This window comes from Dipodomys ordii, unplaced genomic scaffold, assembly GCF_000151885.1.
Source record: "Dipodomys ordii isolate 6190 unplaced genomic scaffold, Dord_2.0 Scaffold11, whole genome shotgun sequence".
In the NCBI taxonomy this organism is placed as follows: domain Eukaryota; kingdom Metazoa; phylum Chordata; class Mammalia; order Rodentia; family Heteromyidae; genus Dipodomys; species Dipodomys ordii.
The window spans coordinates 15,474,994-15,490,274 of NW_012267227.1; the positions used below are offsets into that span (position 1 = coordinate 15,474,994).

Below are 15,281 nucleotides of genomic sequence, written 5' to 3' on the forward strand. Positions count from 1 at the left end.
TAACAGGACTTAAGAAACAAAGAACTGCTCATCTGGTCGAACCACTACTAAATATCCTCATGCTGCTGATCACATGTACGGTGTATAACATGTAAACACCGCTATATGTTATAGACTGTGATAGACAATTTGCTCCAGGAAAGTTAGAATGAACTTGTGACTTTAACTGAGCATCATTATTCCACAATACTGTGAAATTCGGGAAATTATATAATCACTTAATCACAATCAAAAAAAAAAAAAAAAAGAACCTCAGGGAAGGTAGGGAGGGAGGGGATGGTAGGGGGAAAACAATGGAGGGGGGGTAACAATGTTCAATAGGAAGTGTACTCATTACCTCACTCATGTAACTGTAACCCTCTGTATAGTATCTTTACAATTAAAAAAAAAAATCACCAGATGCTACATTTAAAAAAAAAAAAAGACTTGGTGCTGTGGCTCAAGTGGTAGAGCTTCGCCTTGAGCTGAAGAGCCCAGGAACAGCACCCAAGCTCAGAGTTTAAAAAAAAAAAAAATCCCATTCACAATGAGATAAAGGATCTAGCCATTCCAAATTTCACAAAGATTAAGATTACTACATATAAAGACACTCAGCAGCTGGAGGCCAGTGGCTCATGCCTGTAATCCTAGCAATCCTAGCTACTCAGGAGGCTGAAATCTGAGGATCCTGGTTGAAAGCCAGCCTGGCAGGAAAGTCCAAGACTCTTATCTCCAATAAACCACTAGAAAACCGCAAGTGGCCCTGTGGCTCAAGCGGTAGAGCACTCGCCTTGACGTGAATTGTGCAAGGACAGCACCTAGGCCCAGAGTTCAAGCGCCACGACTGACCAAAAAAAAGAAAAAAAAGTAAGAGGTTGCTCCGTGGTAGATCGCTTGCCTTGCATGCATGCGGCCCTGGGTTCGATTCCTCAGCACCACATAAGCAAAAAGAAAAAAAGCCAGAAGTGGCGCTGTGGTTCAAGTGGTAGAGCGCTAGCCTTGAGCTGAAGAGCTGAGGGACAGCGCGAGTCCCAGAGTTCAGGCCCCACGACCGGACCCAAAAAAAAAAAAGAAACTCAGCAGAGCAGGGATGGTTCATGCCTGTAATCCTAGCTACACAAAAGGCTAAGATCTGAGACTTGCAGTTCAAAACCAGCCCCAACAGCAAAGTCTGAGACTCTTTAACTACCAAAAAGCCAAAAATTGAGCTGGGCTTAAAGTAGTAGAGCACTAATCTGAGCATAAAAGTTCAGAGACAGTACCCACACCCTCAGTTCAAGCCCTAGGATTGGCACAAAAAAAAAGTGAGCTGGGAAGGTAGCTCAGTGGTAGAGTGCTTGCCTAGCATACATGAAATCTTGGGTTCAATTCCTGAGTACCACATAAACAGAAAAGCAGGAAGAAGTGTTGTGGCTCAAGTGGTAGAGCATTAGCATTGAGCAAAAGGTTAAGGACAATGCCCAGGCCCCGAGTTCAAGCCCCAGGCCTGGCAAAAAAAAAGCAAAAATAAATAACAAAAATAAATAACAAGAGTGACTTCAGCAAAAATAAATAACAAGAGTGACTGAGCCGAGCACCAGTGGCTCACAGCTATAGCCCTACCTACTCAAGAGGCTGAGATATTAGGATTAAAGTTTAAAGCCAACCCAGCCAGGCACCGGTTGCTCACACCTGTAATCCTAGCTACTCAGGAGGCTGAGATCTGAGGATCATAGTTCAAAGCCAGCCACAGCAGAAAAGTCCATGAGACTCTCATCTCCAATTAACCACCAGAAAACCAGAAGTGGCTCTGTGGCTCAAGTGGTAAAGCACTCACCTTGTCTCATTAACCACCAAAAAGCCAAAAGAAGACCTGGCTTCAGCAAAAAAGCTTGGGACAGCACCCAGATTCTTGAGTTCAAGCCTCAGGACAGGTACAAAAAATATATATATAAGCCAGGCACCGGTGGCTCACGCCTGTAATTCTAGCTACTCAGGAGGCTGAGATCTGAGGATCACGATTCAAAGCCAGCCTGGGCAGAAAGTCTGTGAGACTCTTATCTCCAATAAACCACTAGAAAACCAGAAGTGGCACTGTGGCTCAAGTGGTAGAGCACTCGCCTTGAGCTGAAGAGTGCAGGGACACAGCCCAAGCCCAGAGTTCAAGTCCCATGACTGACCAAAAAATATATATGTATATCGATAGATAGATAAGATAGATTTTTTTTTTAAGGCTGGGAATGTGGTTTAGTGGTAAGAGTGCTTGCCTAGCATGCATGAAGCCCTGGGTTCAATTCCTCAGTACCACATAAACAGAAAAAGCCAGAAGTGATGCTCAAGTGGTAGAGCGCTAGCCTTGAGCAAAAGAAGCTCAGGGACAGTGGCCAGGCCCTGAGTTCAAGCCCCAAGACTGGCAAAAGTAAATAAACAGGAGTAACTTAGTGTGATGACACTGACCTGTAATCCCAACTAGTCAGGAGGATCACCAGTTCAAAGCTAGCCTAAGCTTAGCGAGAGTCTAAATAAATAACTTTATTTCTACTTATTCATTTAATGCTTATGACAACTTGCAAAGCAAATACAACAACTCAGAAAATGGAAGCTCAAAGAGGTTGAGTAATTTAGTCAAGGTCACACAGCTAATAGATGGTGTGCCCGGACTTGGTTCCTAGTCTCCACCACTTCACTCTGACTGACACGATTTCGGAGAATCCAGAATAATACCATGTCCTATCAGCATGTGTACAAATACATTAACATTTACCTCTTCGAAAACAGCACTGGAAAAATCCCCACATCGCACAGTGCCGTCATAGCTCAGGGACAGGATGTGGGCTGGATTGGCGGGTGAGAAGTACATGCAGCTTACGTGCCGACTGTGGGGATAAAAACGGAACATCCCACCTTCTTCACATCGCTGGGTCTGGAAAAGTCGCAGTGGAGGGAAAGACAACACTAATGAGCAGTGATCATACTTAGTGTTGTTATGACATTGTTCGCCTCTGGATTGTATCCCGTACTTCCTGAGTCTCTAACTATACCCACTCTCTCAATCGGAACAAGGAAGCTTATCCTAACATTACATTATATTTTTCTCATTTCCAGTCTAAGAACACCAAGTTACGTTAATTTCACAAATCTAGCTTTTGGCAAATAGTAAAACAAGTAAAAAAAAAAATTGCTGCTTCTATTCCAATTGCTCAGGAGGAGGCTAAGGCAGGAAGACTGTGTGAGTCCAGAGATCTGAGGCCAGTCTGGGCTTCAAAGCAAAATCCTGTCCACAAAAATAATAAAGAGGGGCTAGGAAGGTGGCTCAGTGGTAGAGCGCTTGCCTTGCATGCCTGAGGCCCTGGGTTCCATTCCTCAGCACCACATAAGCAAAAAGAAAAAGCTGGAAGTGGCGCTGTGGCTCAAGTGGTAGAGCGCTAGCTTTGAGCTGAAGAACTGAGGGACAGCACCAGGCCCAGAGTTCAGGTCCCACAACCGGAAAAAAATAATAATAATAATAATAATAATAATAAAGAATAGTCTGCCGGGCACCGGTGGCTCACACCTGTAATCCTAGCTACTCAGGAGGCTGAGATCTGAGGATTGCAGTTCAAAGCCAGCCCAGGCAAGAAAATTTATGAGACTCTTATCTCCAATTAACCACCAGAAAACTGGAAATGGCGCTGTGACTCAAGTGGTAGAGCGCTCACCTTGAGCTGAAGAGCTGAGGGACAGCACCAGGCCCAGAGTTCAAGACCCACGACCAACAGAAAAAAAAAAGAATAGGAAGTGGCGCTGTAGCTCAAGTGGTAGAGCACTCGCCTTGAGCTGAAGAGCTCAGGGACAGTGCCCAGGCCCAGAGTTCAAGCCCCACGACCAACCAAAAAAAAAAAGAATAGTGGATGAATATAGTCACAATATTCAGTATATTTATTTGAAACAAGAAGCAAAAATGAAGGGCAGGGAATGTGGCTTAGTGGCTGAGTGCTTGTATAGCATGCATGAAGCCTTGGGTTCGATTCCTCAGCACCACATATACAGAAAAAGCCAGAAGTAGAGCTGTGGCTCAAGGGGTAGAGGGTTAGCCTTGAGCAAAAAGAAGCTCAAGGACAGTGCCCAGGTCCTGAGTTCAAGCCCCAGGACTGGCCAAATATGTGTGTGTGTATTTGTATATTTATATATATCTTTATGTAGCTGTACAAAGAAGTCACCATTAAACATGTTAGTTTTTAAGTACAATTGGATCTTCATTAAACATCCCTTCTGTCATTCTCAAGGCTAACTTTTTCAAAATTGATTTCATTGTTATTATTAAGGTGATGTATAGAGGGGTTACTGTCTCAGTCAGGTGATGAGTACATTTTAGGGGGACAATGTCACCCTTACTCAAAGTTAACTTTAAAAAAAAAAAAAAGCCAGGTGCTAGTGGCTCACACCTGTAATCCTAGCTACTCAAAAGGCTAGCAGCTGAGGACTGCTATTTGTGAGATCCTGAAAAGCTGAGCTATGAGACCCAAAAGGATGGGATCTTGGAAGGCCTTCTCCCAACATACTCTAACACTGAAAGTCTCCTGAAAAGGTCAATCTGTCTGGCTTAAAAAGTATTCAGATTTCTCTCCTGGGCATGGGCTAATTCCATCCTAAATTGTGTGGGAGCCCAGGAGCAGCCTAAGGTTTATGAAAATTGTAAGCAGTTTACAGCTTAGCTCTAGTTCTTATGATGATGAAGTCATCTACCACTTGTATACAAAATATTGTCTCTTGTTGATGCTCAGACCTTACTTTCTGCCTATACAAAACCAATAAAACCTTGGTGAATGGAACCTTGGGATCTGAAGCTAGCAGAAGGCTACAGGTCCCCGGGTACCCAAAACCTCAATTCCAGGGTCCAGTCTCCGTTACTGCCTTGCTTTCCGGTCGTGGTAGGTTAAGGGGCACATGGTGGTTTGCACCAGCAGTTCAAAGCCAACCTGGGCAAGAACTTTGGTGAGACTCTTGAATCTCCAATAAACCACCAGAAAACCACAAGTGGAGCTGTGGCTCCAAGTGAAAAAGCTCAGGAACAGCACTCAGGCCTTGAGTTCAAGTCCCAGGACTGGCAAAAAAAAAAAAAAGAATCCTGAGGATATATGTCTGCTCAGGCTGGCTTTGAACTAGATCCTCAGATCTCAGCCTCCTGAACAGCTAGAATTATAAGTTGAAAGGCCAGGTAAATCTTAGTTTTTATTCTCTCTGTCTCTCCTCACTTGCAGAGAGAGAGAGAGAGAGAAAGAGTGTGTGTGTGTGTCACTCCTTAGGCTTGAACTCAAGGTCTGGATGCTATCCCTAAGCTTTTTGCTCAAGTCTGGTGCTCTATACTTAAGCCACAGCTCCACTTTCAGCTTTTTTAACTTAAGAGTCTTACAGACTTCCCTGCCTGTGCTGGTTTTAAACTGTGATCCTCGGATTTCAGCCTCCAAAGTAGCTAGGATTAGGTGCCCAATTGCAAAATTACTTTATTAAGCCCAACTAGTTCAAGTCACCTTTCTTTGTTCATTTCCAATACTTGTTCATGCCTTTGTTCTATTTCCCCAACTTCAAAGCAAACTGTTAACATTGTAACCACTGAAAGCACTTACTAAGAACTATAGGTACAATGAACGGAATTAGCTACCTGTCTTTGGGTCAACAACTGGTAACATCCTAAGCAGATCCCAAAATATTTTTTTCCCACCCAAAATTATTATTTTGATCCAAGACCAGGACTTGAACAGATGCTTTGGCTCATTGGCTGGTACTCTACCAACTGAGTCATACCTCCAAGCTGGAGAGAAAAAAACAATTTTTGTCAGTTGTGGGACTTGAATGCAGGACCTGGGCGCTAGCCTTGAGCTTTTCTGCTCAAGCCACAGCTCCACTTGAAGTTTTCCAATGGTTAATTGGAAATGAGTCTCACAGACTTTCTTACCTAGGCTGGCTTTGAACCACAATCCTTAGCTCTCAGCTTCCTGAGTAGCTAGGATGACAGTTGTGAGCCACCAGCACCCTGCCAGAGAAAATTAATTTGATCCAGCTTGGAAACTATGTCTTAGCATATGAGCTGCTATTAAATAAAAATGTATCTATTAAATAAACTGGGAGACTCACAAACAGCAAGAATTTATTTCCTAGTTCTGAGACAAGGCCATCCAAGATTAAGGTGCTAGCTAATTCAGTGACTAGTACGGGACCACTCTGGGTTATAGATGGTGCCTTCTATCTGAGCCCTCACATGGCAAAAGGAGAGGGACATCTTTCCTGAGCTCCTTTCAGGGCTAACTACCTCCAAAAGGCCCCACACCTCCTATGAATTTGAAAAGGGATACAACATTCAGATCATGGCACAGCGGATTTTAAACATAATTTTAACACTAATGACTTTATGTGGTCTTTCTCACTTATACATTTAAAATCTGGTAGTTAATTTATGCCCAGATGGCTAATGATATTCTAGATAAAAATGTTAAAGCTCTATAAATCAAATTTAAATTCCTCCAGAATTCAAAATTTTAATATCAGACAAGCGCTGGTAGCCCATACCTGTAACCCTAGCTATTCAGGAGGCTGAGATCTGAGGATCACGGTTCGAAATCACCCCAGACAGGAAAATCCATGAGACTCTTACCTCCAATTAACTACCAAAAAGCCAGAAACAGAGCTGTTCAGGTGGTAGAGTACTAGCGTTGAGCAAACAAAAAGCTCAGGGACAGTACCCAGGTCCTACATTCAAGCCCCAGGACTAGCACCAAAAACCAAAAGCACAAAAACAAGTTTCAAGCAACACTGAAAATAAATGTCTCTAGGCTATTCACAACCATGTTCATTGCAGCACTATTCACAATAGCCAAGCTATCAATACAACCAAAATACCTACAAGTGATGAAAGGATCAAGGTGATAGATATCTCACATGAAATATTATGCAGCTATAAAGAATAAAACCATGTTATTTGCAAGGAAATAGGTGAACTGAGAAATGTTCTTTCTTATATGCAGGCTGTTGGGTCCAAAATACAAACACGTAAACATATTGAATCCTATGTATATGTGTGTGTGTGGGCACACGCACTCTCAGGTATGAGGTATCATGGCAAAAATCACTTCAGCAGGCAGTGTAGCAAAAGGAACATTAGAAAAATGAAATATGTCTGGATTGGGGTGCAAGTAGTAGTGGGAGGGGGAAAGATGGCAAATATAAATAATAATTATGTACACGTTTGAAATGAAACAATGAAACTAGATGAGACTCATTTGGGGAAGGGTGAAAAGAAGGGATAAGTATGGATAGGGTGACTGATCAAGAAGCATTGTAGCTGCTGGGCACTGGTGGCTCACACCTGTAATCCTAGCTACTCAAGGGGGCTAAGACCTGAGGATCGCTGTTCAAAACCAGCCCAGGCAGGAAAGTCTGTGAGACACATCTCCAATTAAGCACCAAAAAAGCCAGAAATGAGGCTGTGGCTGAAGTGGTAGAATGCTAGCCTTGAACACAAAAGTTCAGGGACAGTGCCCAGGCCCTGAGTTCAAGCCCCAGGACCAATATACTAACACAGCAGTACATGCATGCGTGCACACATGCACACTGGCGCATGTGTATGCAGACACACACACAGACACACAGACACACAGACACACACACAGAACTTGCATCTGTGGCTCATACCTATAATCCTAGCTACTCAGAAGGCTGAGATCTGAGAATCATTTAGCAAAGAAAATCAAGTTTCAAAGACACTCTGGGCAGAGAAATCCAAGACACTTATACTTCCAATTAACCAACAAAAAGCCAGAACTGAAGGTATAGTTCAAATAGTAGAAAGCCAGCCATGAGTAAAAAAGTGGAGTCCTGAGTTCCAGCCTCAGTACCAGCACGCACACAAAAAAGCATTGTACACTGTACCCATGAATAGACATGTTAAAATGTACACTCTTATATGACTAATTGATGCTTCTGAAAAAGAAAAAGCTTATAATTTCTTTATTTTTTTACTTTTTATTTATTGATTTTTTTGCCAGTCATGGGGCTTGAACTCAGGGTCTGGGCACCCTGAGCTCCTTTTGCTCAAGACAAGTACTCTACCACTTGAGCCACGCACCAATTCCAGCTTTTTCTGTCATTAATTGAATATAAGAATCTCATGGATTTTCCTGCCTGCGCAGGCTTTGAACGGTGATCCTCAGATCTCAGCCTCCTGAGTATCCAGACATGAGCCACCAGCACCTGACTATGAAGTTTTTACAATCTTTTTTATAAGCAAACTTTAGTATCTTCAGAATATAACTTACCAAATCCCAAATTCCAATCTGCCCAGTTCTGGCCCCAGCTGCTACTAAAATTCTTGTTTCTGATGGGTGCACAGCCACAGAGAATATGGACCCATCAACAAGTTTACGAACTGTACCTTCTCTGATGACCATGCTGTTTAAATTGGCTTTGTAGCTGTAACAATAAAGTTAAAATTATCTAAGTAAAAAGGAACTCAATTATTAAAAATCAGTAAAATATAACTCAAAAAAGAAAAATCATAATTAATAAATGAATGGAAAATACTCAACTTCCTGATAAGGAAATCAAACTCCACAGTGATATACTAGTTTTCTATTATAAAATTACCTTTGATCATTTTAGCAATATCAAAAACTAGGAGACCCCACAATCGACAAAAATATAAACAAAATAATCAGCAAAATGCCAGGCACCATGGACCCATACCTACTCAGGAAACTGAGATCTGAACAATTGTGGTTTGAAGCCAGAATGAACAGAAAGCTCTGAAAAATTCCATCTCCAATTAGCCAGCAAAAGACTGAGCTATAGCCAAGCACCAGTGGCTTACGCCTGTAATCCTAGCTACTAAGGAGGCTGAGATCTGAGGATCATGGTTCAAAGCCAGCCCGGCAAGAAAGTCCATGAGACTCTTATCTCCAGTAAACCACTCAGAAAACTGGAAGTGGCATTATGGCTCAAGTGGTAGAGTACTTGCCTTGAGCTAAAGAGCTGAGGGACAGCAACCAGGCCCATAGTTCAAGCCCCACGACTGACAAAAAAAAAGCAGAGCTGTAAGCCTGGTTCAAATAGTAAAGTGCCAACTGTGCACAAGCAAGCAAGGCCAATATTAGTCCTCTGAGTTCAAGTCCTAATACTGGCAAAAATAAGCAAGTAAACAAGTAAATACAAAATAACCAACAAAGAGCCAGGCTGAAAGCATAGCTCAAAGGTTAGAACACCAAACAAGCAAGCAAAGTTGAGTGAGGCCCTTAGTTTAAACCCAAGTACTGGCCAAAAAAACCACAAGTCCCTGTCCTTATAAAACTTGTATCCGCCGGGCGCTGGTGGCTCACGCCTGTAATCCTAGCTACTCAGGAGGCTGAGATCTGAGGATCCCGGTTCAAAGCCAGCCCAGGCAGGAGAGACCGTGAGACTCCTATCTCCAATAAACCACCAGAAAACCGGAAGTGGCCCTGTAGCTCAAGTGGTAGAGTGCTCGCCTTGAGCTGAAGAGCTGAGGGACAACGCCCAAGCCCAGAGTTCAAGCCCCACGACGGACAAAAAAAAAAAAACTTGTATCCTAGGAAGTGGTGCTGTGGTTCAAGTGGTAGAATGCTCATCTTGAGCTGAAGAGGTCAGGGACAGTACCCAGGCCGAGTTCAAGCCCCGCAACCAACAAAAAAAAAAAAGAACTATTAAGGATATGAGGCTGTGAATGTAGCTTAGTGGTATATTGCTTGCCTTGCAGCCTAGCATATATGAAGCCCTGGGTTCAATTCCTCAGTACCACATAAACATAAAAAGCTGGAAGTGGCACTGTGGCTCAAGTGGTAGATTGCTAGCCTTGAGCACATGGAGGCTCAGTGACAATACCCAGGCCCTGAGTTCAAGCCCCAGGACTGGCAAAAAAAGAAAAAAATATCAAGGATAATGTTTTTCATTACGCTTTCAAATTTTTCTATTATAACCAAAACTAGAGTAGTGACTCAGGTGGCAAGCACCAGCCAGGAGTGAAAAGCCCAGGATTCCCGCCCTAGTACTGGCACATACACACACAAAAATTCTACTTTAGGATGTAGTTTTTACAACTCAAACGTCTCTAAAACTATAAAATAAAAGCAAGGGGTTTTAACTTACCTTTTAATGCTAGATAAGCCCTTCTGATAGCTCTTACTACATGTCTAAAACAAGGGGAGACACCAAAACGGTAAGTTAACAAATATATTTGGAAATTTCCTTAACAGAGGCTTCCAAAAGCAGTAAAGCATACCCAAGGAGATACCTTGCTCATTTCTGCCCAGGTCTGCAGCAACCCTTTAAACAGTTGATTGTCATCTTCATTTTCAGGAATCATATCTAAAGGTCCAGGAGGTAACAAAGGCTGTAATCAAAAATAAAGTTTATTGTTTGTCTCCTAGAAAATAAGCTTCACGTGAGTAAAGGTATTTGTTTTTTACTACTTTACTTTCAATGCTAACAACTGGAATACTGTCGGTACTAAGAAATAATTGTTCAATGGCCCACACCTGTAATCCTAGCTACTCAGGAGGTTAACATGTGGGGACAGTAGTTCAAAGGCAGCTTGAGCAGGAAAAGTCCATGAGACTCCTATCTTCAATTAACTACCAAAAAGCCAGAAATGGAGCTGTGGCTCCAAGTGGCAGAGCACTAGCCTGGAGCACAAAAGCTTAGGGCCGTGCCCAGGCTCCAATTTCAAGCCCCATGACCAGCACAAAAAAATAATAATTGTTCAATAAATGAAAGTCAACCAAAAAAAAAAAATTAGCAGACCTTGTTAAGATGCAAAGAAAGAAGAGCACTTTTGTTGAACATATGCATTAGGTCAGCCCTTATGGCAAACGATATGGGGTTTCCTCCAAAAATAAGAAATTTAACTTTTTCTTACAGTACTGAGGTTTGGACTCAGGGTCTTACATTTGTAAGACACTTGTTCTACCACTTGAGCCATTCTGCCAGGCCAATTTTGCCTTGTAGACCAATGAGTTACTAGAGCTGAAAAGGGTATATAGAAAAAGGTAAGAGCCGGGCGCTGGTGGCTCACGCCTGTAATCCTAGCTACTCAGGAGGCTGAGATCTGAGGATCGCGGTTCAAAGCCAGCCCGGGCAGGAGAGACTGTGAGACTCCTATCTCCAATAAACCACCAGAAAACCAGAAGTGGCGTTGTAGCTCAAGTGGTAGAGTGCTCGCCTTGAGCTGAAGAGCTGAAGGACAGCGCCCAGGCCCAGAGTTCAAGCCCCACGACCGACAAAAAAAAGAAAGAAAGAAAAAGGTAAGATGGAGAAATCATATCTGAAGTTCAGTAGCACAGTAGGAAAACTATGGCTGATGACAGCTATCTGTTTGTTTTTTTGCGGGGGGTAGGGGGTCCGGTTGTGGAGTCTGAACTCTGGGTCTGGGTGCTGTCCCTCAGCTCTTCAGCTCAAGGCTAGTGCTCTACCACTTGAGCCACAGCGCCACTTCCGGCTTTTTTCTTTTTGCTTATGTGGTACTGAGGAATTGAATCCAGGGCCTCTTGCAAGGCCTAAGGGGGCTGAGATCTGAAAGTCTGAGAGACTCTTATCTTCAATTAAATACCAACAAAAGTCAGAAGTAATTAATTCAAAGCCAGCCCTGGCAAGAAAATCTGTAAAACTCATCTCCGATTAACTACCAGAAAACCAGAGCTGTGATTCAAAGTGGTAGAGTGCCTGCCTTAAGCAGAAAGGGTCGGGGGGCAGCACCAGGCCCTGAGTTCAAGTCCTATGACCAAAAAAAAAAAAAAAAACAGGCATTGTTAGTGCACACTTATAATCCCAGCACTCCAAAAGCAGAAGCAAGAGACTGAGTTCAAGGCTAGCCTAAGCTGCAAAGTTAGTTCCAAGCCAGTTTGAGCAATATAGTAAGACTGTCTCCAAAAATACGGGGCTGGGAAGGTGGCTCAGTGGTAGGGCCCTGGGTTCGATTCCTAAGCACCATATAAGAAAAAAGAAAAAAGCCGGAAGTGGTGCTGTGGCTCAATGGTAGAGTGCTCGCCTTGAGCTGAAGAGCTGAAGGACAGCGCCCAGGCCCAGAGTTCAAGCCCCACGACCGACAAAAAAAAAAAAAAAAAAGAGAGAATATGAAGTCTCCTACTTACCGATAGTGTAAAATTAAACTATACCAAGGACTCTACTTTGATGACACATTATTGATAATAATCTATTATTTACTAAACATATCACATAAGGAACTATTTCATTTAATCTTCACTACAGCCCCTTAATGATTCTATTACTATTATTATTTTTATTTTTTAAATGGGGAAACTGAAACTCAGAAAGTTTAATTTATCTAAAACCTCACAAGAGGTAAGTCCTACAGAAGCACAGAATCCAAGCCTGTCTCTATGACTTTGAAATCCTACTAAACCATACAGCATTCAAATGTTAAGTTAATAAAACATAAAGCCAGGTGCCAGTGGCTCAGGCCTGTAATCCTAGAAGGCTAAGATCAAGAGAACTTCAATTTGAAGCCAGCCTAGGCATTTCCAAAATAACCAGCAAAAGAAAGGATAGAGGTGTGATTCAAATGGTAGAATACCAACCAAGCAAGATAACCAACCAAGTGTGAGGCTGAGTTCAAACCCAAAACCACCAAAAATAAAAATGTAAATAAAACAACTGAAATAAGAACATTTAGTCTCAGCTGGGCACCAGTGGCTCATGCTTATAATCCTAGCTACTTAGGAGTCTGAGATCTGAGGATCACAGTTTGAAGACAGCCCCGGGGGTAATTTCCAATTACCTACTCAAAAACTGGAAGCGGTACTGTGGCTCAAGTGGTAGAGCACTAGGCTTGAGCACAAACAGGCTCAAGGACAATGTCCAGGCCCTGAGTTCAAGCCTCACAACAACAACAACATTTAGTCTCATTTCAAATACTTTTCAATATTGTTAGTATATTACATTTGTGTTTTCCCTTAGATCTTTTTTTTTTTGGTTAGTCCTCTACCACTTGAACCACAGCACAACTGGGCTTTTTCAGTTCATGTGGTACTGGGGAATCAAACCCAGGGTTTCATGCAAGCTAGGCAAGCACTCTACCACTAAGCCACATTCCCAGCCCTCTTACATCTTCTTCTTCTTCTTCTTCTACTGTTGTCTTTACTGGAGGTGGTAAAAATGAAATTTCTGAAGGTTCTACTTTTAGCAATCGCATTGACCTTCTACATCCAATCTCATCTTCTCTCTTCTTAGGTTTTTTCCTAAAGGAACAGGAGGAAAAAAATCATGCTATACTCATAGAACAGTAAAATATATTTAGTATGATAACTTCTAGGAGATACTTCTAGAAAGAGGTGATACAGATATATCTAATATCATATATGACCACATCGATTTTGATAAAAAAAATCTGGAAAAACCCTAAATGAAAATGTTAAGCATGAAGAGTAAGGGATGTTAAGCCAATTATGGCATATTATCAAGTGGAATGGCATTCAGTCATAAAGAATGAAACATGGGCTGGGTGCCAGTGGCTCATATCTGTAATCTTAGCTTCTTAGGAGGCTGAGAGCTGAGGATCACAGTTCAAAACCAGGCCAGGCACGAAAGAGGAAGAGAAGAGAGGAAAAGAAGAGAGGAAGGGAGAGGGGAAAGGAAGGGAGAGGAATCACCAAAGAACATTTGAGTGCAAAGACATTGCAAGGGCAAAGAAAAGATTGTTAAAGGTAAATAGAGGCCTGGGAGATGGCTCAGCCTGTAATCCTAACTACTCAGCAGACTGAGATCTGAGAAGGCAACCTAGATCTGAGATCTGAAGGCAACCTAGGCAGGAAAGTCCATGAGACTCTTATCTCCAGCTCACCACCAAAAAGCCAGAAGTGGTGCTGAGGAGCAAGTAGAAAAGCCTTGAACAAGCGAAGGGGCAGTGCCCAGGCCCTGAATTCAAGCCCCAGGACCAGTGCAAAAAAATAAAGAATAATTTCTAGATAAAAGTAAGAAGAATTGAGTGGAAATAAAGACATTTTTCCATTAGCAGTAACAAATATAAAAAATAAAATTTTGGAGGCTGGGAAGGTGGCTAAGCAGTAGAGTGCTTGCTTCCCATGCAAGCCCTGGATTCCTCAGCATCACATAAACAGAAAAGGCTGGAAGTGGCACTGTGGCTCAAGTGGTAGAGCGCTAGCTTTGAGCTGAAGAGCTGAGGGACCAAAAAATAAAATTTTGGGGCCGAGCTACTCAGGAGGCTGAGATCTGAGAACAGTGGTTCAAAACCAGCCTGGCAGGAATGTCCATGAGACTCTTATCTCCAATTAACCACCAGAAAACCAGAAGTGGCTCAAGTGGTAGAGCACGGGCCTTTAGCTGAAGAACTGAGGGACAGCACCCAGGCCCAGAGTTCAAGCCCACAACCAACAAAAAAAAAATGTCTAGTCAAGTATCATGCATGATCTAGTCAATATAAAACAATCGCTTACCTTTTGCATTTAGGAGACTTTCTCTTAATCATTTCACGAAGCCTTGCAGCTGACTGAAAAGCACACAGAACACACAAACACATAAAAATGCTACCTTAAAACTTCATAGCTTTAACTTTTAAAAATATTAATTATCTGTTACTATTCCCAGGTCTATTCAGGAAATAAAAAACCTTTAAGATAGGACACCTGGGCCAGGCACTAGTAGCTCATACTTGTAATCATAGCTACTCAGGAGGCTGAGATCTGAGGATTGCAGTTTGAAATGAGCTGAGGCAGGAAAGTCTGTGATACTCTTTATCTCCAATTAATCACAGAAAAAGCTGGAAGTGGCACTGTGACTCAAATGGTAGAGCACTAGCCTTGAGCAAAAAACAGCTCAGGGACAGTGCCTAAACCCAGAGTTTGTTCCCAGGATTGGGGAATTGGGGGGAAAAAAAAAGAGGATATTTGTCTCTGGTAGTAGACATGAGATAAAATACACTAATAATGAAGGCAAGTATAAAACTCTCTAATAAAGTAGCATTTTGAATCAAGTTGTTAATGAGCCTATGTGACTAAATATAGTTATTTTAATCAAATACATTATTAGAGGGATGGCAAAAATGCTTGGAAACTGAACAACACATTGTTAAATACAACTGGGTCACAGAATAAAGGGAAAAATAATAAAGTTCCTGCAAACCAGTGAAAATGAAAGCACATCCTACCAGAACCTCCAATACAGCAAAAGCACTGTTGAGAGGAAAGTTCATAGCTCTAAGCACATATATAGAGGGCTGGGAAGGTGGCTCAGTGGTAGAGCACTTGCCTTGCATGCCAGAGGCCCTGGGTTCGATTCCTCAGCACCACATAAGCAAAAAGAAAAAA

The 15,281-nt window shown here is 42.4% G+C and overlaps 1 protein-coding gene across 1 annotated transcript in view; it reads right to left on the reverse strand.

The window, feature by feature from the left end:
* The window catches only part of Wdr76 (WD repeat domain 76), a 32,625-nt gene that overhangs the window by 9,747 nt on the left and 7,597 nt on the right, over positions 1-15,281 (reverse strand). Inside the window, 6 exon segments of the mRNA XM_013009979.1 lie at positions 2,723-2,881; positions 8,250-8,403; positions 10,090-10,133; positions 10,235-10,333; positions 13,064-13,196; positions 14,412-14,464. Of these exon segments, the coding sequence (XP_012865433.1) occupies positions 2,723-2,881; positions 8,250-8,403; positions 10,090-10,133; positions 10,235-10,333; positions 13,064-13,196; positions 14,412-14,464 (642 nt within the window).